The sequence below is a fragment of the Octopus sinensis genome, linkage group LG16 (assembly GCF_006345805.1).
Source record: "Octopus sinensis linkage group LG16, ASM634580v1, whole genome shotgun sequence".
Classification (NCBI taxonomy): domain Eukaryota; kingdom Metazoa; phylum Mollusca; class Cephalopoda; order Octopoda; family Octopodidae; genus Octopus; species Octopus sinensis.
In genome coordinates this window covers 32,922,919-32,946,674 of record NC_043012.1, presented here as the reverse complement: position 1 = coordinate 32,946,674, position 23,756 = coordinate 32,922,919, and the positions used below count along the sequence as shown (strand labels likewise).

General features: G+C 37.2%; 1 protein-coding gene across 3 annotated transcripts in view; it reads left to right on the top strand.

The window, feature by feature from the left end:
* Positions 1 to 22,430, top strand: part of LOC115220343 — a 79,718-nt gene extending 57,288 nt beyond the window's left edge. The window contains exons 3-10 of one of the 3 annotated variants that reach the window (XM_036509975.1): positions 6,678 to 6,783; positions 9,116 to 9,251; positions 11,232 to 15,698; positions 16,371 to 17,051; positions 18,454 to 18,657; positions 19,175 to 19,299; positions 21,116 to 21,245; positions 21,998 to 22,430. In XM_036509975.1, coding sequence (XP_036365868.1) covers positions 6,678 to 6,783; positions 9,116 to 9,251; positions 11,232 to 15,698; positions 16,371 to 17,051; positions 18,454 to 18,657; positions 19,175 to 19,299; positions 21,116 to 21,245; positions 21,998 to 22,170 — 6,022 coding nt within the window. In that variant the 3' untranslated portion in view covers positions 22,171 to 22,430. Of the gene's footprint in view, positions 1 to 6,677; positions 6,784 to 9,115; positions 9,252 to 11,231; positions 17,052 to 18,453; positions 18,658 to 19,174; positions 19,300 to 21,115; positions 21,246 to 21,997 lie in introns of all 3 variants that reach the window. The other 2 variants (XM_029790447.2, XM_029790446.2) reach the window with 2 other exon arrangements.
* The last annotated feature ends 1,326 nt before the right edge of the window (positions 22,431 to 23,756 follow it).

The following is a 23,756-nucleotide window of genomic DNA, read 5'->3' as shown; positions in this document are numbered from 1 at the left end:
ATGTAAGAAATCAGCTATAACAACTCAGGTTTGATTGTATTTATTTGTAGTTTATGTAGACTAAGCCAGTAGGGAAGAGGGCAGTGCCAGAGACTAGTTGCAAACTGTCAATTTCTCCAATTAGAGTCTGACACTGAAAAATGGCAGTTCTCTAAAAAATATACAATTTTATTAAAAAAAACAAAATTATGTTCATTTATGCTTGAATGTAGAAACTTTATTGTTATTCATAGCTGTTGACCCAGAAACATATGGCAAACAACGGGGTAGGAGGAAGACTACCACCACCACCATTTTAACCCTTTTGTTACCCTATTTCTGTTAACATAATGCTTTTGTTTCAATTGAAGTTTTAAAATGATGAAGAATTTAGTAAAATAACTTTCTCCGAAAGGGGGTGGCCACACCACGTCAAAACGGTAGAGGAGTAGGGAGCCGAAACCGGATGTGGTTCCTCCTGATGATGTCTTGAGCTAACTGGATCCTATAAAGGAGCTGTTGTGGTAGCAGACCACGAAACACGGTTGTAATTCCTCCTTATTAAGCTGGTGTCAGGGTTAAAATTGACCTACAATTCTGATGGAAGATTATAATTTAGATCACTTTAACCCTTTCGTTACCAACCCGGCTGAAACCGGCTCTGGCTCTGAGTACAAATCTCATGTTTTCATAAGTTTTACATTAAAATATTCCACCAAACCTTAGACACAATTAATGTTCCTAACACTAGCTTAATGACAACTAAGTTATTTTACTAAATTCTTTATTATATTTAAAGTAATTGAAAGAAACACAGAGCATCTCAAAATAAATACAGTAACAAAAGGGTTAAAACAGTAAGTTTGTGTTGTGGAACCAGGGGCAGTTTCAGGTGGGTTGGTATCAAAAGGGTTAATGTCCACTTTTCCTTGCTAGCATTGGGTCAATTTTCTGATTGGATGCCCTTCTTGTTACCACCCTTACTTGTTCCAGGCAAAGTAATATTTACTAACTTGTACTTGTGGCGACATTCACCTTGGGCGGGTTGAGTCGGCTTCTTCTACCACCCTCGAGGCATCTTTTGAGAACTTTTTCTATGAATTCTCAAAAGTAATATTTCCCCCATTACCTTAGATTATTGGAAATTAATGACACTGAGTCTCTGACAGTGACACTCATTTACAAGTACTGCATAATATGAAGACAAGGAAGGCACGTGTGTGTGTGTATATGCATGTGTATGTGTGTGTGTAAGTGCACGTGCGTGTGTGTCTTCATCTTTATATTGATAGTTGTAAACAAATGATACTGTCGTTGAAGTGGTGTTCCTCCTTTCTGATTTTCTGAAAATATGTCTGGCCATGGGAGGAATGCTACCTTTCTGTGAAGAACGGTGACAAACAGGGCATCTGGCAGTAGAAAGTCTGCCTCATTGAATTCCATTTGGCTCATGCAAGCAGGGAAAAGTGAACATTATGGTAACGGTATGTGTATTGTGCATGTGTGTTCATATCTATGTATATACATGTAGGTGTGTGTGTGTGTGCTGCTGCTTGTGTTGGTGTGTATTCTGTAAATAAGTATATGATTAAATATAGGACAGATTGTAATGAGGGCAGGGTGATATTAATTTCATTAAATGTCACATAACTGTCATTGTTTCATATTTATTTATTTATTAGTATATTTTCACTTTTTTTTCTTTCTTTCTTTTTTTTTTTGACTTCTGTTGGTTGTGGGGGATGGCTTGGGTATATCATATCTGGAGTAGATTGTTAAAATTACTTATTTAACAGTAGAATTGTGTGAACCTAACCTGCACAAGACTGAACTTCAGGGTTAATGTTTACTGAATAATCTTTGTGGCCAGTGTGTGTGTGTGAGAGAGAGACAGACAGAGGCAGAGTGGGGACAGAAATTTTTTTCATTTTGGGTTTTTGAAAAGACCTTTTGTTTGATGAATTACTAAGGTTCTTTGTGAAATATGATGAGAGTTATTCCTGATAGGGAAACTTCAGAAACCATCAGTTGAAGGTGTGTTCTGAGTGGCATGTAAAAGTAGGGCTTGGTTATTGGAATTTTGTTTGTAAGGGTTGTAGAGAAAGAGTTCTTTTGTGTATACTTACATGTGTATAGATTAATATGTGTCTCATCATCATCATCATCATCATTTAACATCTGCTTTCCATGCTAGCATGGGTTGGACGATTTGACTGAGGTCTGGCAAACCAGACTCCAATCTGATCTGGCAGAATTTCTACAGCTGGATATCCTTCCTAATGCCAACCACTCCGAGAGTGTAGTGGGTGCTTTTACGTGCCACCGGCACAAGGGCCGGTTTGGTGGTGCTGGCAATGGCAACGCCCAAATAGTGCTTTTTACATGCCACCTGCACAGGAGCCAGTCCAGCGGCACTGGCGACGACCTCACTCGAATTTTTCACCTGCCACCAGCACAAGTGCTAGTAAGGCGACACGGTAACGATCATGTTCGAATGGTGTGCTTAACGTGCCACCGGCACAAAGGCCAGCTTGTTGCTCTGACAATGATCTCACTCGTATGGTACTCTTAGCGCTCGTATGTATTACTTTGTCAAATGTAAAGTTTATTTATTCACATTATTCTCAATTAATCATGCATCACTTTATAGCTTTGAGATTTTGATGTGATTGTTTATTTTTAGAATGACAAAGTAGGGTAGGTGTAACGTGCCAGTTTGAGCCAGTTCGAACATAAAAGGTAGAATATTTGGACCAATTATGATTGGTTTAAATGTTAAACGGTTAATGCAACAAGCATCATAACTGCATATATTTAGAGTCAGTTGAGGTTAAAGAAAGCAAGAGGTGTCAGTGTTACTGTGGTTCACAAAAATGTTTAACTACCTCAGTGTTATTCAGGAATCATAGGTGTACATGGTGTTGGTTTGGTAAGCAAAAAGAATTGGATAAAAGTAGACAAAAAAAGAGAATGGTGCCAGGATTCTGTATCATTTGATAAATGATATTTCCTAGTAGCTTAGATGAAATACGAGCAGGAAGAGAAATACAAATGTAATGAAAAAAAAGGCAATTGTATTCGTCATATTCCTTTTGGTTCATACTAAAGAAATAAGGAAGTATTTTCTAGATGTCATCATCATCATCATCGTTTAACGTCTGTTTTCCATGCTAGCATGGGTTGGACGGTTCGACCGGGGTCTGGGAAGCCAGGAGGCTGTACCAGGCACCAGTCTGATCTGGCAGTGTTTCTACAGCTGGATGCCCTTCCTAACGCCAACCACTCTGTGAGTGTAGTAGGTGCTTTTTACATGCCACCGGCACAGGGGCCAGAGGAGACTGGCAAATGGCCACGATCGGTTGGTGCTTTTACGTGTCACGGACGCCAGTCAGGCGGCGCTGGCATCTGCCATGTTCGGACGGTGCTTTTCTTTTAACATGTCACCGGCACGGGTGTCTTAACTACTATTTCCTCTCAATTTTCATTTGATGTGGGTTTTAACGTACTTGACTCAATAGGTCTCCTCAAGAACAGCGGGTCACTCTACGATCCAAGGTTAGCACAGCAGGCTGTCCTGCGAGCCATGAACTCACTTCATTCGTCGGGTCTTCGAAGTCACAGCATATCTCCAGAGGACTCGGTCTTTCGTCATAGCCTCTCTTTCATGAAAATAGGTTTCACTTAAAGCTTAATTGCTATACCATCTTTACTGCTTAATAAACACCATAACTTCCTTATATTCTAATACTGACATTTTGAAATTAATATTTCATTAAACTTTGACCCTTTGGCATTCAGATTAGTCTGTCAAATGTAATTGCATATTTATTCACATCGTTTTGAATTAATCATGCATTATCTTGTAGCTTTGAGATTTTGAATATGTGATTGTTTATTTCTTTAGAACGATATTGTAGGGTAGGTGTGAAAGGCCAAATATAGGTTTGGCCAATTTGAACATAGAAACAGGTAAAATGTTTTGACTGGATAAGCCAGTTTAACCCTTTCGTTACCAACCTGGCTGAAACCGGCTCTGGCTCTGTAGTACAAATGTCTTGTTTTCATAAGTTTTGATTTAAAATCTTCCACCAAACCTTAGTCACAATTTATGTTCCTAACACTAGCTTAAGGATAACTAAGTTATTCTACTAAATTCTTTGTTATATTTAGAAGTAATTAAAAGAAACACAGAGCACCTCAGCAGAAATATGGTAACAAAAGGGTTAAGATATATAATAGAGAAACAATTCTTAACCCGGTTGAAACCGGCCTTGGCTCTGAATACAAATGTCTTGTTTTCATAAGTTTTGATTTAAAATCTTCCACCAAACCTTAGTCACAATTTATTTTCCTAACACTAGCTTAATGTTATTCTAAGTTATTCTACTAAATTCTTTGTTATATTTAAAATTAATTGAAAGAAACACAGAGCATCTCAAAATAAATAGAGTAACGAAAGGGTTAAATGCTAAAGAGTTAATGTCAAACTGTTGTTGTGGACACATATTTGACTGCAGTCGTTGTTGACATTAGGGTTAGAGTCAGAGTGGTTGCAATGGCTTGAAATCTAATTTTTATTACATAAGCACAGAATATGTTCATAAAAATATGTTACAATGAATGAATGGTTGGTTATATGAACATGTGTATCTGCCTGGAAATGTGAGTATATTGATTTCTTAAATTGACAGATGCCGTGCGGTTGCATTGATTTCAGTCTATAACTAAAGTTTATTTACCTTGAAAAGTGAAAAACAAACCTAATCATGATAGTATTGCAAGTTAGAACAAAGAGCAATGGCTTTCAGTCTCATGCATAAACATTTCTGCTGCTTCTCAATATTTGCGGGTCTTTTTATCTTTTGTTTTGCGGGTCTTTTTATCTTTTCCAGGTTATTTTGCATGCTTTCAATGAATGTGATATCAAAATCACACATAAACGGCTCCTTTTTCCAGAAAAGCAAAGATATGACTGCTATTTCTAGCATGCCCTGCTTCCATGTAACAGCTATTTGCATTCAAACCAAAATATTTACCAACTTTTTTCCTTCCATTTATTTTTTCCAATTTATGAAAGTCAATATTTTCCCTGTTGACATCCACCTCAGTTAATTTTGCTTTTCTGCCAGTTCTGTGCTTTCCGGAAGAAAAGCCTTCATATTATCTCAAAGCTATGAGAATTCACTAACGTGACTTATTTATTTTTTTAAAGGATTTCGTAGAGGAATTAGATACAATGGGTTTTGGCCGGTTTAAACACTAAAGGGTTAAAAAGTGCCAAAAGTATAAAATCAGCTTTTCTGGCCTTTTTGAGGACCCCAAGACTATGTTTTTTTTTTGTTGTTTGAGAGTTAAAAAATGCTGATTTTATAGTTTTAAATTTTAAAGGGCCTAAAAAAGGCTGATTTCATAGTTTTGGCCCTTTTTTAGGTTTTTTTAAAGAAAAAGGTGAAGCAAAAAAACTCAAAATGAAACACAATATTAATATTAAACTAACAAAAAGTTTATTGATAAAGTGGCCGTAAAAAAAAAATGAAAAAAATGAAAAACACAATATATACATAATTCTCTCCATGACACACTGAAGCCACAGATCAAATAGAAACACACCAATCACTGTTCCCTCTTGACAGGACTAAGAAATTTCCCACTGTCTTTGCAAGCAACAAGCAGATGGATTTAGTTTCAAATCCATGCAGGGTCAAACAAAGTCCTACAAGTTATTTATAATAATAAGTGGTGTTATATTGAGGTTGAAAGAATGACATGTACAATATGAAATATGCTAAGACAATCTGAAAACAATAGAAACTTTTAAACATTTACCGGTTTTTATGAAATTTTGGGGTTAATGGACTTGAGTTAACAAAAGCTAAATGTAATGGAAGTTAATTAGTCCGTCGTTGATGATTTTCAAAGTTAAATTGTTAACAAAAATGTTAGCTTTGTTAATTAATGATTAATAGACTTACACCCAGCTCTGCAAATAGGTATATACATTGAGGCTACTTTCAGTCTCCGTCTACCAAATCCACTCGAGGCTTTGGTCAGCCCGAGGCTATAGTAGAAGGTGCCATGCTGTGAGACTGAACTCGGAACCATGTGGTTGGAAAGTAAGCGTCTTACCACAGCCATTCCTACAAGTATGTGGGACATATTATCATCATCATTGTTCGACTGTGGTCGAGACAATGGAATTTCCTATGTTACACCACACCAGACTTCACGGTCCATCATAGCATTATGGAGGTCCTGTTGCTGGATGCCTGTATCCCTGGAGATTACATCAGGGCAGGAGAGTGTGCGCCCTCTGGTATCGCGAGCAGATGGCTTCCAGAGGAGAAGAGTAGAAATTACCTCGTTTTCAGCTCTACAACACTGTCCAGCAAACTGGACTCTTCTACTTTTCACAAGAGATGATACAGGTGGTAATTTCCCATATATTTGTACTTTGGTTGGATGATGCTTCTACAAGAGATTTTGAGCTCTCATAAGGAGGCGAGTGTAAGTTCCATCCAACCGCCTCTCAAGCTTCTTTGATAACGTCTAGGTTATATTGGAATGGTTTGTTTTCTATATTAAAGTGTGTGTGTGAGAGTGGGGGAGCAAGTGAGTGATGTGTGTTCCAAACTTATCTGTAAAAGATATCTTGTGATAACTTGAGACTGATTTTATCCTGTTTTTCTTTTTCACTCCAGGACCCAGGAAGGAGTTACTCCATTACATATCGCTGCCACCTGGGGGAACACAGACACACTTAAACTGCTGTTAAAGAATGGTGGAGATATAACTTTACGTGATGCTGTAAGTTTTTTTTTGTTATTTAACCTAAGGTTTTGTTTACTGGTTTGCTCTTACCATTCACTTTTACATTGCTGATGAAAATTTTTTTATGAGATTTTCCTTTTCCTCCATTATTTAAAGTCAGAGAGGAGTGGAAGAAGTTTAGGGAGTTGTTACCTCTGTTGACAAACACAGATTGCTTAACCCTTATGCATTTAAACCAGCCATATCTGGCCCAAATATTCTACCCATTTTATGCTCAAACTGGCCAGATTTGGTCTCTTACGCTGTCCCTACAATGCCATTAATAGTGACTAACTAATTAGTTCTATAGTCATTTCGGTGGAGTGGTGTCCTTACAGCCATAAATAAATCTATGGCTCAAAACTGAGCTAATATTCTGATCTTCTTAACATAGATGAACATTTTGGAATTTTCTTTCTTATTTTGAGTGTGTTCGTTACCAACGTCGCCTTACTGGCACTTGTGCTGGTAGCATGTGTAAATAGATTCGAGCGAGATCGTTGCAAGTACCACCTGACTGGCCCTCGTGCCGGTGGCACGTAAAAAGCACCCACTACACTCTCGGAGTGGTTGGCGTTAGGAAGGGCATCCAGCTGTAGAAACTCTGCCAAATCAAGATTGGAGCCTGGTGCAGCCATCTGGTTCGCCAGCCCTCAGTCAAAATCGTCCAACCTATGCTAGCATGGAAAGCGGACGTTAAATGATGATGATGATGATTTATAGTAGGCAATTTACTCAATAGAAATAAAGTCTTTACAAAATATATAATTAGCAACAAAGACACTATTAATACTGAGAGGTAATATTTATCCCCACTTTCTGTTGGAACAAACTACACTGCAGTTGCACTTTGATGTATTTTGCACCAGAAGCCAATATCAGAGTTTGTCTCAAGGTATATATATCGCAATATAGACTGTTTTAACAGAACATCCATGTTATAAGTGAGGATAAAGTCTTTATGGCCTCTGTGTTTAAATGAAGGAGCATGGCCAAGTAGTTAGGGTGTTGCATTCATGACTGTAAGATCATGGTTTCAATTCCCAGACTGGGCAGTGCATTGTGTTTTTGAGCAAAACACTTCAATTCACATTGCTCCAGTTCGCCCAGTTGTAAACGAGTAGTCCTGCAATGAACTGGTATGCTATTCAGTGGGTGAGCTGGCAAAAACATTAACACGCCGGGCGAAATGCTTAGCGGTTACGTTCTGAGTTCAAATTCCGCAGGGGTCGATAAATAAAGTACCAGTTACGCACTGGGGTCGATGTAATCGACTTAATCCCTTTGTCCGTCCTTGTTTGTCCCCTCTGTGTTTAGTCCCTTGTGGGCAATAAAGAAATAACATCATCATCATTGAATGTCTATTGTCCATTGGACGATTTGACCAGGGCTGGTGAGCTGAGAGGCTGCACTAGACTCTGGTCTGATTTGACATGGTTTCTATGGCTGGATGCCCTTCCTAATGCCAACCACTCCAAGAATGTAATGGGTGATTTTACAAGAGACCAACATCAGCAACAATGCCTCTGTGGGGCCCAATGCCTGAATGGTACTTTTTACATGTCACTGGCACAAGTGCCAGTTATGTGATGCCAGCATCGGCCACAACTACGATTTCACTTGGCTCGACAGGTTTTCTCAAGCACAGCATATTGCCAAAGGCCTCAGTCACTAGTCATTGCCTCTGTGAAGCTCAATGTTCAAAGATCACGCTTCATCACCTCACCCCACATCTTTCTGGGTCTACCTCTACCACAGGTTCCCTCCTCAGTTAGGGATCAGCATTACTTTATACAGCTGTCCTCGTCCAAACACATCACATGACCATATCAATGCAGTTTCCATGGAGGATTGAGAACAGAGGGCACCACTTGCATGAGGGTGGCATGTATTTACAACCTTCACATGTTTTGTCAATGCAAAGAACACTAATGCACGTACATACACGCATAATATATATGCCTACATATGCAATGGGCTTCTTTCAGTTTCCATCTACTAAATCCACTTGCAAGGCTTTGGTCAGCCTGGGGCTATAGACACTTGCCCAAGGTGCCATGTAATGAAACTGAACCTGAGGCCATGCCATTGGGGACCAAGCTTCTTACCGTACAGCCATGCCTGCACCTACAGATTACTTATTTATTTCTGTTGAATGTTATATAAAATGGTTTATTTTTTATTTGATTTATAATAATTGCCAGTATTAACATTTAGAAGAAAGGACAAAAGTAAATTATGGAGCAAATGCTTTCATTGTGTTTGATGTTTAATTGAAAAAGTTTCAATATCAAGAATTTTATGTCTTATTTTCATATTCATATTCCAGGATGGAAACACAGCTTTGGATATGGCTCAGAATTATGCACATGAAGACTGTATCAGAATCTTGCAAAGACATTCCCAGAAGTTGAAATCCAAATTAGATGCCCACCTGAGACAATTAAAACGAAGCTGTTCACTAAGTAAGTAAATGTCTTAACTCTTTAGCATTTAAGCTGGCCATATCCAACCCAAAGATTCTACCTGCTTTATGCTTGAACTGGCTAGATCCAGCTTCTAACACATCCTACAATGTCATTTTGGACACTGGGCCTCTCTAAGGAAATAACCAGAAGATGTGGCAATTTGCTGTACTTGATAAGACGTATCAAGCTCAGTAAAATTGCTGCCTTCCACACATACAGGCTTGGCCTTTCAGGTGCTGGTGCCACATAAAGAGCACCTGTGCCAGTGCTGTGTAAACACACCCGTATTGGTGGCACATAAAAATCACCCAGCACACTCTGTTAAGTGGTTGGTATTAGGAAGGGCATCCAGCCATAGAAACCATGCCACAAAAGACAGCTGGAGTCTGGACGGCTCCAAGGCAAACTGTCCATCTCATGCCAACATGGAAAATGGACATTAAACAATGATGGTGGTGGTGGTGGTGGCGTCGTCGTTGTCGTCATCAAATCTTGAAACTATGAGATAATGCATAATTAATTCAAAACATTGTGAATAGATAGGCATTTGACAGAGTAATCTAAATGCTCAAGAGATAAAATTGATTGGATATCTGTGATTCGGCTATTGTTTGACTAGAATCTGGCCTCTGGATTAGTTTAGGATTTGCAAGTTGAATTGCTGTGTAGCTTCAGATGAGGCACATTTTCCTGTTATTCTTTCAGTGGTTTCAGTCATTCGACTGCATCCACACTGCAACATCACCTTCAAGGAGTTTTAGTCACTCGCGCCAGTGCCGCTGGACTGGCTCCTGTGCAGGTGGCACATAAAAAGATCATTTGGGCGTGGCCGTTGCCAGTACCACCTGACTGGCCCTCGTGCCGGTGGCACGTAAAAAGTACCCACTACACTCATAGAGTGGTTGGCGTTAGGAAGGGCATCCAGCTGTAGAAACACTGCCAGATCAGATTGGAGCTTGGTTCAGCCTCCTGGCTTCCCAGACCTTGGTCGAACCGTCCAACCCATGCTAGCATGGAAAACAGGCGTTAAACTTTGATGATGATGATGATGATTAATATATGTTATATTACCATATGTGTATATCTACATACAAAGTGAGGGCACATGGCCTGGTGGTTAGAGTGTTGCGTTCATGAATGTTAGATCTTAATCTCGATTCCTGGACTGGGTGATGCATTGAGTTCTTGAGCAAAACACTTCACTTTACATTGCTCTTCCATCACTTCAACATCTGACATGTGGCACGAAAATGCAACTGTACAAGCAATATTGATTTGATGGAAAGAGTAAACTAAAAGGAAAACGTATTATCTGTGAAAGATTGCTCAGCAAGAATCTGGAGAACCCTCATCTATCGCCTACGATTGGAGAGTCCACAATGTATGTCTTTGCATTCACACACACACGTTACCGAAACTACGACTGATCAGTCAACAACACATGAGAGGAAGAGTTGTCTCCCTGCTTACAAGCCATTTTAAGAAACACACAAAAACCGTTAGATTCACTTCAACATTTAAATTTAATTTGTCAAAATATTTTCGGGTGGTGTCTTTTTACATGCCACCAGCACGGGTATCACAACTACAATTTCCATTTGATTTTTTGTTTATTTCTACATATATTTATATTAAAACTTAATTGGTTTTTGTAATTGTGGAAATTGTGTCACTGGTTATGGATCATAATTAGCAAGTGACAATGGTGGTGATTAAGAATCTGTTTCATGCAGCAATTCGTCATTAAATTCATCTGTGTACTTAGCAATGACACTTGACAATCCTCTGCTGTTCCTTTGACTTTTTAATCAATTATGTCATTGAGCCAAATTTCTTCATAATTTTCACAAATACATTTACTTTCATTTCAATTATCCCTATTAAATCCTGATCATCTAAATGAATAACTTATTGAAAATATCTAAAATCATCAGTTATATTTCTTTGTAATAAACAATTTATTATTTTGTTTTTTAGATGAGAAGACAAAACCCACATCCTCAAGATATGTGCACCGAATGCCATCCGAGAGCTTCAATGCCAGCCAATATGTAACTGCTGATAGCGATCCTGAAGAATATGAATCTCTGGAAAAGTCAAAGTCTAAACCTTCATTTTCCATCCTGAAAAGAACTCAGAATGGCCTGGTTCATCATAGTAAAGACAAACAGTTTGAGATGAGGAAATCTGTTTCAACAGAATCTTATGAGGAGAAATACAGCAGCAAAAACACTGGACATCAATCCTCTGACCGACCGATCCCTGCCCTTCGTAGGCGCACTGGCAACATTGCAAATCTGCCAGAGAAATTTAAGGATACTGAGGTTAAAAGTAAGAAGGAATCAGAAGTTAGTTCTGAAATGTTTCTGACGCCTACAGCCTCAAGCCCACGGAGACATCGTCATCGACCAAGTCGGCGTTATCATTCCGATGATGATTCTCCAAATGTTAGCTCTTTGGATCAGATTTCTAGCAGTGAGGAAGAACTCATTAGCTCAACTAATACTACAACAGATTCTGATTTATATATTACTGTTAATGAAACACCACAGAAACCAGTATTTCCACGTATTGACTCAGATTTGTCCATCGACTTACAAAGAAAAATGGAAAAATTGCAATCCTTGAAAATTCCGATCGCTCAGAAAATTGAACAGCTTCGTAATTGCCTGAACAGACTGGAAAACAATCAGTTATCAGCTTCTCTGGAACAGATTCTTCATGAAAGTCTTATAAATGAAAGCAAGCCCATTAGTGTACCCATTGTTCGAGAAAGTTATCCTCCAACTCACAGCCGTTTATGGAATGGTCGACATAGAGAAGGCAGAACACAGCCTGCACATTCAGTCCATAAAAAATCAAGTCCAAATAATGTTGATATAAAACTAAGCATGGATATTCCTTCAGGAAAGATTTACGTGAATGAAAGGAACATCAAGAAATCAAAACATCGTGGTCACCAAACATATGAAATTCACCTGGATTCCAGTGAATCAACAGAGAAAAGCAGTAACAGATCAAAAGATGATTCAGTTATTGATATTAAACTGAAACCAAAAAAGAAATCCCACAAGAAAATCTATGTCGTGAATCCACCTCATGGCTCAGAGTTTCCTGCAAAATACGAAAGGTTTGAGTATTTAAACACTGAGAACAATGATAAAGGTAAATTAGTATGTAATGAACCATCTTATAGAGGACCATATCCTAATGTAACAGAAAACAACCACAACAGAAATAATCCCAGGTTTTATAATCCTGCTGCTGGTCACACTGGATATTTGCCCCAACAAACCAATCAGAATGGCTGGGGTAGAGGACAGTATATTGACGAGAGGTGTGATAGAATAGTAGCGAATACAACTAGTTCTCTGTATCAAAAAATACCGAGAAGTAATGCTGAAAAAACCTCCAGTAATAAAGAAAAGCAGCGGCAAGAGCCAAGCAGAACGAGAGAAAATGGTCATCCTTCTGGCCATTTATATCCCAAACTGACCGCACTAACAGGTAATGATGATGAATCTTGTGAAAATCGAACTAGTGTGCGGTGTGTTCAAATACCACCAAGGTTGCAACAACAACAACAACAACAAAATGTGCATTTGAGAACAGTTTCTGGAAGAGATCATTTTGATGGTACAGTAGAAGAGACTATTGTAAAACAAGTATTTCGACCACCACGCTCTAAACCACAAGCTGTTCTATCTAAAAGAACTCAAGAGTTCAGAAAACCAGATTCACAGGTTCTTACTCATGCAGAAGTTCTACAAGAGGAAGAACCATCTCGAAATAAAATTTCAGCTGGGAACAAAAATTTTCGGTTTGGGGGGCGTGTCACACAAAAGCCATGTCACAGAGATATTGCAGCTAAAACAACAGTGCCCATGGTGATGAACACGCCCCTTAATCCCCAAATTGCTCGTTGTAAGTTATATGAGACTGAAAGTGTAGTGCAAAATATGGATGTTAAACGGACTGAGTCAAATGTAAGCTGTGCTACTACTGATACCTATGTTACATGTAGAACAACAGGCAGTGAAAATAGTGAAGAGTTCTTTTCTTGTGATGATGGAACCAATGAAAGTGCTCTTGAAAGTAAATTTGAAAGTGCTCTTCATTCTTTCAGTAGCTATCTGAAAAATCAATTTGAACAATCTAATAGTCAAGAATTCAGCAGTTTTCAAGATTTTCGATTCAATACTGAGGAATTATCAAAAGCCATGTTAGAACTGAATCTGAAAGAAGGAAACGATTCTTCTATCGACGCAGAAGCATATATGAGTATGCTGTCACGAATTGAAGATCAGATAATTACTGAGCCACAACAGAATGGTCAAGAATCAATCTCTCTCTATACAAGCCAATTTAAGGATGTAAATACACCTGAAAATTCTTGCTACATAAGTACAAGTGAACAATGCCAACCAGTAAACTCACAACAGGTAGTTCATCGTCAGTCAGTGTCACCTGAATTGAAATGTTACGACCCAAAAGAGAGTAAATATAACAGTGCTCTGTTGCCTCGGGAAAGTGATGAAGATTCTCTCTACCTTGTTTGCTTTCCTAATAATTCCAGTGCTGCTCAGTTTCAATCATTTGATGAACCTGACTGTAAACGTTTAGTGCCAAAACCTCCAAAACTACTTCCTGAATCACAGCAGAAGAAATATTCAGCAGATAGAGATAGAGATTCTAATGAGCCTGAAAAGATAAGAGGTTCTCATTCATCACAATTTTCACAAGTAATGTCTGAACTGCAGGGTAAATTCCAACGGAAAGCTGCACAACCAACCGCATCTTTTTATCGGTGGCAACCACCGGACTATCTTCTGAAATCTAAAGTCAGCAGTCCTGCTAGCAAAGCAGTTGGAAGTACCATTATCTCAAACACTCATCAAGAAAATCTTAAAAGAAATGTTGGTATAGAATTGAAAAATCACCCTCTTGTCAAAAAATTTAATCGGTCAGATGATGGTGAACTTTCATCAAGTTGTGTTGAAAACTCATATCATTTCCATTCATGTGAAACTTCAGGTAATGCTAATTGTAGTAACATGGTCAGTGAACCTATTGTTTCTAAGTCTAATGATGTGCCACTTAGGATTGAGAGAACTGCTTCTCGGTCACACTTTGTGTCATTTGAAGAGAAAAAAAAACTCCATTGTAAACCAAGTCGCAAGCAAGGAAGACTTGTTGATCTTCACTCTTACTATACATCAGTCCAAGAAGAAGATGGACTTGATCACTCTCGATATGTATCAGTTCAAGAAGAAGAAGAAGAACAATTACAACAAGTTGATTCTCGTTATGTGTCTGTCCAAGGTGAAGCTAAACCTGCTGATTCTCAATACTTATCTTTTCAAGAAGATGAAATTCCTAATTCTCGCTATTTATCAGTTCATGGGGAAAACCAACCATTTACTTCTCAGTCTCATTATTTGTCTGTAAGGGAGGAACCAGAAGCCTCATCATCCAAACATCATTCCATATTAGCTCAAAATCAAAATAAGTCAGTCAATTCTCAGTCACATTTCCTCTCAGCGCAGGAAGATGGTCTTGGTATTTCAAAAATAAACCATATACAACAAAGAAGAAAGAGAATTCCTCAAAATGAACCAGTTACATTAAAAACCCGATTCACATCCCCAACAGATAATTGTGGGGATCAGTCACATTATGAATCTTTTCAAGATGGAATGGTGTCAATAGAAGGCCAATATTTTTCAACTGTGCAACAAGATTCTTCTAATAGTTTAAAAGATCAAAATCTGGAACAATCTAGCGCCCTTGATAAATCTGCTGTAAACTCTCAATGGCAATATGTCTCTGCCAGCAGTGGCTTTCATAATCGCTCTGTTACCTGGCAGAATCCAATCTCTACCTACGACGAACCTGATGCAGTTGTTGTTCCAAGTACTGATGATAGTCTTTCATGGAGTCCTGGAAAAGATGGTCATCCACCCCAAATTCCTCCTTTTACATCCACCTCTGCTTCAGAAGATGTTACTTCTGGGTCTACCTCTTCTGATGGTCTTAAAAAATGTCTTGCATCTAAAGAGTTTCTATCTCCCGAAAAGAGAACAACTATGTGGGTTAACGGACTCTACAAGATTGAGGAATATTTTGACCAAAACATAAGTAGCATAAATCCAGTTACCTCTCAGAGCAGTTCTTCTGATAATGTAATCAACATGAAAAAAATTGCTGCTAATGCAAATAGGCCACAGCCGTCAGCACCACCTAAGTCAGAGGTGTTTAGTGAGTTTACAACAGCCCATAGTGACTTTAATGCCATTACAGATATTTCTACTGTTGCTGTTGCTGGAACTACTGGTGATAAAAGTGATCCTTTGACTCCATCATCTCGAAGCCCTCAACGTCCTACTTTGTATCCATCCCTTCATGATCCTCTTCCTAATCCTGCTTCAAGTCCCACGCGAGAAGGTAAGGAACCAATGATTAAAAATAGATTGGCCAATGATGCTTCTGTTCATGTGTCTTCTGATGAAAAGCAAAAAGTTAATGTTGGGTCATCAGCAAACTTTATTAATAATGTTAATGATGATGACCAAATTGGTTTTGTAAGAAATAAGACAGCAATGTGTGCCATTAATGTCCTTCCTTCAGTTAGTTCAAAAGGATTAGAACAGGAATTGCCAAATATTAAAAAGGAACTAGTGAATTCTAAAGCTAATAAAAATATTTCTACTCAGACACCTATTCTAAGGATCCCACCCAGCCCTCCAACTAAAAAAGCCAATTCACACTTGCCTAAACCCCCAAACCACCTTAAGAAATCTTCTAATTCTTCTAATATAACTATTACTAGTTATACCAATGATTCTAAATCACCAAAGCGTTTTGAAAAATTACGAAAGACAATCGTTAATTTAAAAAAATTGCTTCCCAGTGGAAAATCTGAGAGAAAATCTGGAAAAAGCCCATTTATCAGTGTTGATAGAAGTCCTAAGTTTTTTTCTTCAAATCCTGGCCGATCAGTTGCAAAGACTGGTACTTCAGGAACACAAACTGATACACCAATTTATTATGAACCCACTCTCCCAACAGTACAAGTTACTAAATCTGATGAACTCTCTCTCTCTGTAAATTTTTCAGAGCACCTGTCTGATTACTCTGAGAAATACCCTGGTTCCATTATAGATCACCTTAAACATCCAAATCTTTCTGATGCCTTGGACATTTGTAGTTCTTCTGGAGCAACTTCAGGTTCTATAGAAAGATTCTTGACTCCATATCAAGAAGAAAATGAGCAAGCACCTGTTGGTTTTGACGAGGTTGACTTCATGCCAACTCTTTCACAGGCAAATAAGATCGTTGCTACTGTACATTATGGAGAAACATATCGGAGCTGTATCAAATTGCCAGATAAACATGACAAAGATATCAAATTCATACACATAGACCCTGAAAGACACATCAATTTTATTGAGCGTCGCATTTCTGTTGAACCTGAAAGCAGCCATTCAGACGACTCTGTGGACGCTAAAAAGCATTTATCACCTGAGGAAACTTCTAGTGAAAGCAGTGATGAGTTATTCTGGAAGTCGTATAGCAAAGCCAAAAGGGATAAAACCCTCACCGATTCAAAACTTTTACAGCTACAAAGTGTCCTCAAGAGCCACGGTTCTTTTACAGATGATGGTCTGAAGAAAATATTTGTAGATTTTGATTTGCCACATCCAGGTCCAATCACTTCAACTACTCGGGGAATGTACATCAATCGCCTGAAGGCTATTGCAAACGGAACTCTATCTCCTAAAGTTTTACCCTCCCCAGGTAAGGTGTCTCCAGAGACATTCAACCATCTAACTTGTCCATTTTGTCTTCTTCTTTGCCCCCTTCTTCTTCTGGCTGTTCACATATTATGAAGATGAAACAGTTTTCTTCTGCTTCATCGTAAAATCCTTGTCTTTCAATAATGATTTTGTAAGGCAAAATAAGATCATCCCAATGTTTAGGCAAGTGATATTACATCACATTCAGTTTCTACTCTGCTACTCCATATTATCTTATTAAATTAGTTACTTTGCTAAATGAATCATGGATTAAATCATCTATTTTGGTGCGGATAATTTTTAGCTTAATTTGTTACTTTTTACGTATCAAACTCTTCCCATAGGACTTAAGAGGTTTATATGTGTGCCCCTCCCCTCCATAGTGTTTTAACATTTAGAGAATAGCTAATAACTAAACATTCAACCACAGACACTTCAAAATTTTACTAAGCTTATTATTCTAGCAAAATATCACTGTATCAATTTGCTCTGTTGTATTAAGAGATTATGCGAGAAAAATTTGGTGTAATTCTTGTGTAATTAGTTTATTCATATTTGTTTCTCAAGCAAAAGGAATTAAATGCTGAAAGTACTCATGTGATTATACTACTACTACTACTACTACTTAAATAACATATTAATACAAGTTTAATTCTCATATCTGTTTAACATGTCTCAGTACTTTGATAAAATTATAAAAATGCTGCTCTTTAAGATGTTTGAAATTAGCTCTCTCTCCTCTCCAAGAAAAATCAACCCAAAATTTTAATTAATTAATTAATTTCTTTTCTACATTAAATAATGCTTTTTGCTTATAGTATTTTTGTTTTTATACTCTGGAGAGAAGGTAGTCCCTACGACATATTACAGGTCCCTGACTTGCTGTTTTCGGAAAGCCTAAAAGTTCTTGAAAATATATATATATTATGTTTTATCTTATATTTAATCTTTCTATAATATGTATTTTTTCTAAATGGTATAATTTAATTTTCATTATTGAATTGATAAAAGGTGGGTTTTTTTCTAATTTATATACACACCCACTCACACACACATATATATTCACATATACAACAGAAAACTGAATGGTTTCCTTTGACCAAATTCCATTCACAGTATAAGATGCTTCCCCAGTATTCTATGCAATGGGAATGAGCCAGAAAACCTGATTGCAAAATGGACTTCTTAACTATACAGCCTGTGCCTATGAACATGCATATAATTTTATAAATTTGTTAAAAGCTTGTAGTGTTTCCTAAAATAGCAAGTCTTGTACTTTGAGTTGTAGTAATACATTCAATGGTGATTTTGTAATAGTAAACCTAGGCATATCATAAAATAGTTGTGTATATATAATTTTTTATTATTACCTATAATGCTCATCTTTGATCTGTTATTACCAGATTATCCTGTCACTCTGCGTCAAGCTATGAGGGAGCTACCCAACTGGACAGAAACTATTGAGATGGAGCAGAAGATGGTGGAGAAGTTTGAAAGTTCCAAATATAGTCAGAAACGCAAAGGTGGAAATTTGAAGCATTTTTTCACATATCTGCTTCTGGATCCTCGAGTAACCAAGAATCTCCCATTTCAAGCATCTAAAATTGGTGAGTTATGTTAATCTGGAATTCCTACTTCGTTGGGAAGGAAGTTCTGAAAGTATAGTTGCTAGAATAAGAAGAGAATGGAAGAAGTTCAAGCAGTTATTACTTTTCTTGGTGACAAAAGGCTTCTCACTCAGGGTGAAAGGTCAATTGAATGATGCTTGTGTATGAACAGCAATGCTACATGGGAGTGAGACATGGGCCTCAAATGCAGAGGACATGTATTCTGCATTGAATGCACAACATCAGTATGCATGTTGTGTGTATGACAAAGTGCAAATGTGTTGAGTAACATTAGGTTATAAGAGGAATCAGATGTTTGCAACAGAGAAGTGTGTGCTGGTTTGGTCATGTGATGTGTATGGATGTGGATATCGGTATGAAGAAGTGCCGATTACTTAAAGTGGATGGAACTTGTGGACAAGAGAGAACTTAGGAAAACATGGATGAAGTAATGAAGGTTGATCCGTAGACTTGCTTGTTTATTTTTTTTTATTTTTATTTTATTTTTTGTTTTCAGGAGATAAATCTGAACTGTTCCGTAATTTTGTATATGCCATATTTTATGTTGGCAAAGGTACACGTGATCGTCCTTACAGTCACTTGTATGAAGCTATGAAACGTCTCAACAGCAAGGAAACTAAGGTAAGCTTCTCTCTCTCTTTCTCTCCTTCTTCCTGTAGCATTGCTTTCTTATATTGGAACTAAGCCAAAGAAGAAGGGAAGTGAAATGTTGCTGTGTCTGCCCATATCTTGGTAGTATATTCAAGCTGAATCAGTGACCCCATATTACTGCTAATTTATTGACTACACAGAACAGAGCCAACCTCAGTTGAGATTTGAAATTAGAGTTGAGAGAGCCAGAACTAAATAAATACTGTAGAGTACCTCAGTTCATTGCTCTACTTTTCTTTGCCATCTTTGACATCTCTTGTCTTCCTCTAATAAAGTATAATGAAATAATTTCAAGCAACAGAAATGGAGGGATTTGTTTGATTTGTCCGTCTGTGTGCAAAATAACTCAAAAAGTTGTGAACGGTATTTGATGAAACTTGCAGGAAAAGTTGGTAATGATACAAAGAACAGATGATGAAATTTTGGTAGTGATGTGGGAATTTTTATGGATTCTTGAAGGATTTTTCATTTGTTATATTTACTTTACATGAAATATTACAATGTTACGTTCTTTGATTATCTCCCTTGAAACCTTGAAAACCCGTTCATCGTTTCCACGTAACCTATGGTGGCGTTGCTGTTTCCAAAGTTTATTTTCATTTCTCTATTAGTAATTTTACTCGCATATCTATCTTAAAATGAACTGCTTGGTGGAGGACAACATGACAAGCCTTGACTATTGGAATCGACTCAAAAATCTCAGGCTTTGCTCCCTCAAATGCCACTGTGAGCTCTATATCATCTGTATGATGTGGAAAATATTCCATCAACATTGCCCATCTTTAAAATTTGTCCGAGGCTTGGCCCCCGTGCCATCCGTCCACTACAGAAATGTTCTGTCGTATCACAACACTGACAGAACTCTTTCAACTCAATTGGCCCTGCTCTCTTCAGCATCATGCCAGACACACATAAAGGAGGAAAGGGACTTCACAGCATTCAAACGATCCCTAGATGATTACCCCCAACAAATACCAGATAAACCACCCACACCTAGATATGTCTCTAAAAACAATAACCCTCTGCTTGAAAGGGCTACGGTTCCCCAGAGCTGACTGTGTATGTCTTTCAGGTGGTGCTATTAAATTAGACATGGCTTGAGTCAACTTCGGCCAAAACTTGTCTAAGTAATCTAATCTATACTGTGACCTTTTAATCAGAGCATGACAACGTGGGTAGAGGCTGATATCTTAACATTTCTGATGGTCTTAAGTATAAAAGAAATTATTAAAGATTTATATAGAACTACATTCAGAGTATGTCTATAATCTATTGTGTTTAGACCTGGTTTCTATCCTCAAACTGTTCCGTTTTGTAGATGCAATTTTTTTTTTTTTAATAAAAAAACTCCAAACTTAGAAAAATCAAAAATCTGCAACAATCTTGGTCCCATGAGTATCGGATAATGGATTTTCAACTGTGTAAAGAAATTGATTGTGGTGATCGTAATTTTGATGGTGATTGTGGTGATCATAGTTTTGATGATGATTGTGATGAAAGCAGATACAGTGTTGATGATGATGATGGTCGAGATAAGTATGAGAGGAGGTTATGTTTTTGCCAGCATTGGTTTGGGAAATTGGGCAATTTTCAACATGTGTGTATATGGATGGAAATGAGCTGCTTGGCGGAGGTCTGCGCTCTCTGAGTGCTTTTCTAGTTTAATTAGGTTTTTCCCCTCCCATCTCAAAAGGTTTGCTTTTTACCAGATTTTTGTTCAGAACTTGAGTACTTGTTACATTAAGATGAAATATTTTATGTTTAATTCTATTTTTGTTTTTTTCAGAATGATGAAAAGTTATCACACATTATTGACATTTGGAATGATGAACAAGGGGTGATATCCCTCCATTGTTTTCAAGGAGTCATTTCTGATGAAGCACACTCCAGAGAAGCTTGCATTATAGATGCTATTGGTAATAACTAAACACCATTATTTATGTATTTATATTTTCTTTTGTGACCTCCTGAACAGATCAAGAATGCTGCATAATTGCTGAGTAGAATAATTCAATTCTGACTAATTTATTTGAAATAGAAGAGGGTTTAGGGAGCAGGAGTTGTGCTAGATTGATGCTGACTGGGTCACCTTGATTAGGCAGTCATTTGAGATTGGAAACTAGGATGGTTGGAGTAAGACAGCAGATGAATTATGATTGGATATTCTGTGTGTGTGTTAAAGATGTGGGAAGCTTCCTGGTGCAGATGGTAGCACAAGTCATGAAACAAGAATGATGATGTAAGTAGAAGTGAGCTGAAGTAGATTGAAGTGTATGGTGGAAGAGTGAACCGGAAGCCTTTAGAATTTAAACTCGCTGTGTTTGGCTCAAATAGTCTACCTGTTTAGGGTCAAACTGGCCAGCTCCAGCCTCTCACACTAACCTTACAATGTCATTCTAAAAATAAACAGACACAACTTCAAAATCTTGAAGCTACACGATAATACAGATTAATTTTTTAAAATGTGGATAACATTTGATAAATTAACCTGAATACTAAAAGGTTAACACAGAACCACTCTTATGAAAGAAATTGGAATACAGTGTAACCTGGTCAGCAAAAATGGGTTTCAGAGGAGGAGAAATTTTAACTTCATTATTAGTAAATCATTTCCCCTCTATCTTTTCTAAATTATTAACAATTTTTTTCTTTTGACTTTCTTTTGCAGGTCTTTTTAATTTAACAAACAAGATGCGTGGCACTTGCTATGGTCTCACAGCAAAATGGTCTGCATCCCAAAAACGGAGGATGGGAACATATTGGCTTTATAAAGCTTTCCAAATTTTTCTGGCTGAAGGAGAGCGTCAAATCTTTCCTATTGATCTCGACTGTAAAAGTTGATCCCTGCATTCTCCATCCACTCTTCAACACATCTTTTCACATTCTGCATTCAATGATTGCCATCCATGCATATTTCTCTTATAGTACCCTGTCTGCCATTTACATTTTGTTCTCTTGCCATTATCAACAATGTCATGTACCTAGCTCTCAAAATTTTTAATAAGCAGTCAATTCATTATGCCTTTGTATATATATATATGTATGCATATATGTATGTATATACATACACAGACACACACACACACACACATATATATAAATATACATATACGTGTATATTATATATGCATACATATGTGTGTGTGTACACACATATATATATATATTTAATATAAATATATATTTTTCAATAATTTATTTTTGGTGACTAAAAATTAAAATACTTTGTACAAAATTTTTGTTGAATAAAATTGATTTATGGTGGATATTTTTACTGACTTCCTGGGTGGAGAATGAAGGATGTTGTTTTCTCTCAAATTCACCCACTATGCATATTTTTTTATATCATATCAATTTCTATTAATTTCTATTCTTAAATGAAATTTCCTGTGTGCTTATTTACAGATTTTTATTATGTTAAGTTTTAAAGTGATGAAGCAGGAAGGGAAAAACCATTCCTTTCACATTTCAAAATTAAATATTAAATTTTTTCATATCAAAAATATGAAAATATTGAAAATGCATCACATCAGAAATATAAGTGTTAATAACTCTAGCTATTTCTCTATTATATAGCTCAAGTTGTTTGTAACATAATTATATATACATGTAACAAACCACATCATATACTACAAACAGAGAATTGCTATCCATATACACATCCATACTCATTTTGATTAAGTTTTGTTTCATTACTGTTTCAGTCATAAGCATTCAATTCACAACACTTTTCCCTAGTTACATATTACACTTTAATAGCATTGTTGACATTAAAACTGATTTTTTTTTAGAGCTGGTAGAACTATTAGCACACTGGGCAAAGCAGCATTTTGTCCATCTTTACATTCTGAGTTCAAATTTTGTTGAGGTCCACTTTGCCTTTCAGGGTTGATAAATTAAATGCCAGCTAAGCACCATGGTCAACGTGATCGACTTATCTTTATTTTGAAACTGCTGGTTTTGTTGCGAAATTTGAAATTGTTATTAAAAATGGTTTTTCTCTAATGATAGGCATATTTTAGAATATTTTGGTTATCTCATACCTTGGAGAATTTATTAATTTGAAGGGTTTAAAAAAAAAATTTTTTTTTTTTTATAAATGTTTCTTTAGCAGAATCGTTAGCACATTGGGCAAAATGCTTGACAGTATTTTGTTCATCTTCATGTTCTGAGTTCAAATTCCTCTGAGGTCGACTTTGCCTTTCATCTTTTTGGAGTCAATGAATTAAGTACCAGTGAAACACCGGGGTTGATGTATTCGACTAGTCCCATTCCCACAAAATTTCAGGCCTTGTGCCTATTTTAGAAAGGATTATTATTATTATTATTATTATTAGGCGGTGAGCTGGCAGAATGGTTAGCACGCCGGGCGAAATGCGTAGCTGTATTTCGTCTGCCGTTACATTCTGAGTTCAAATTCGGCCGAG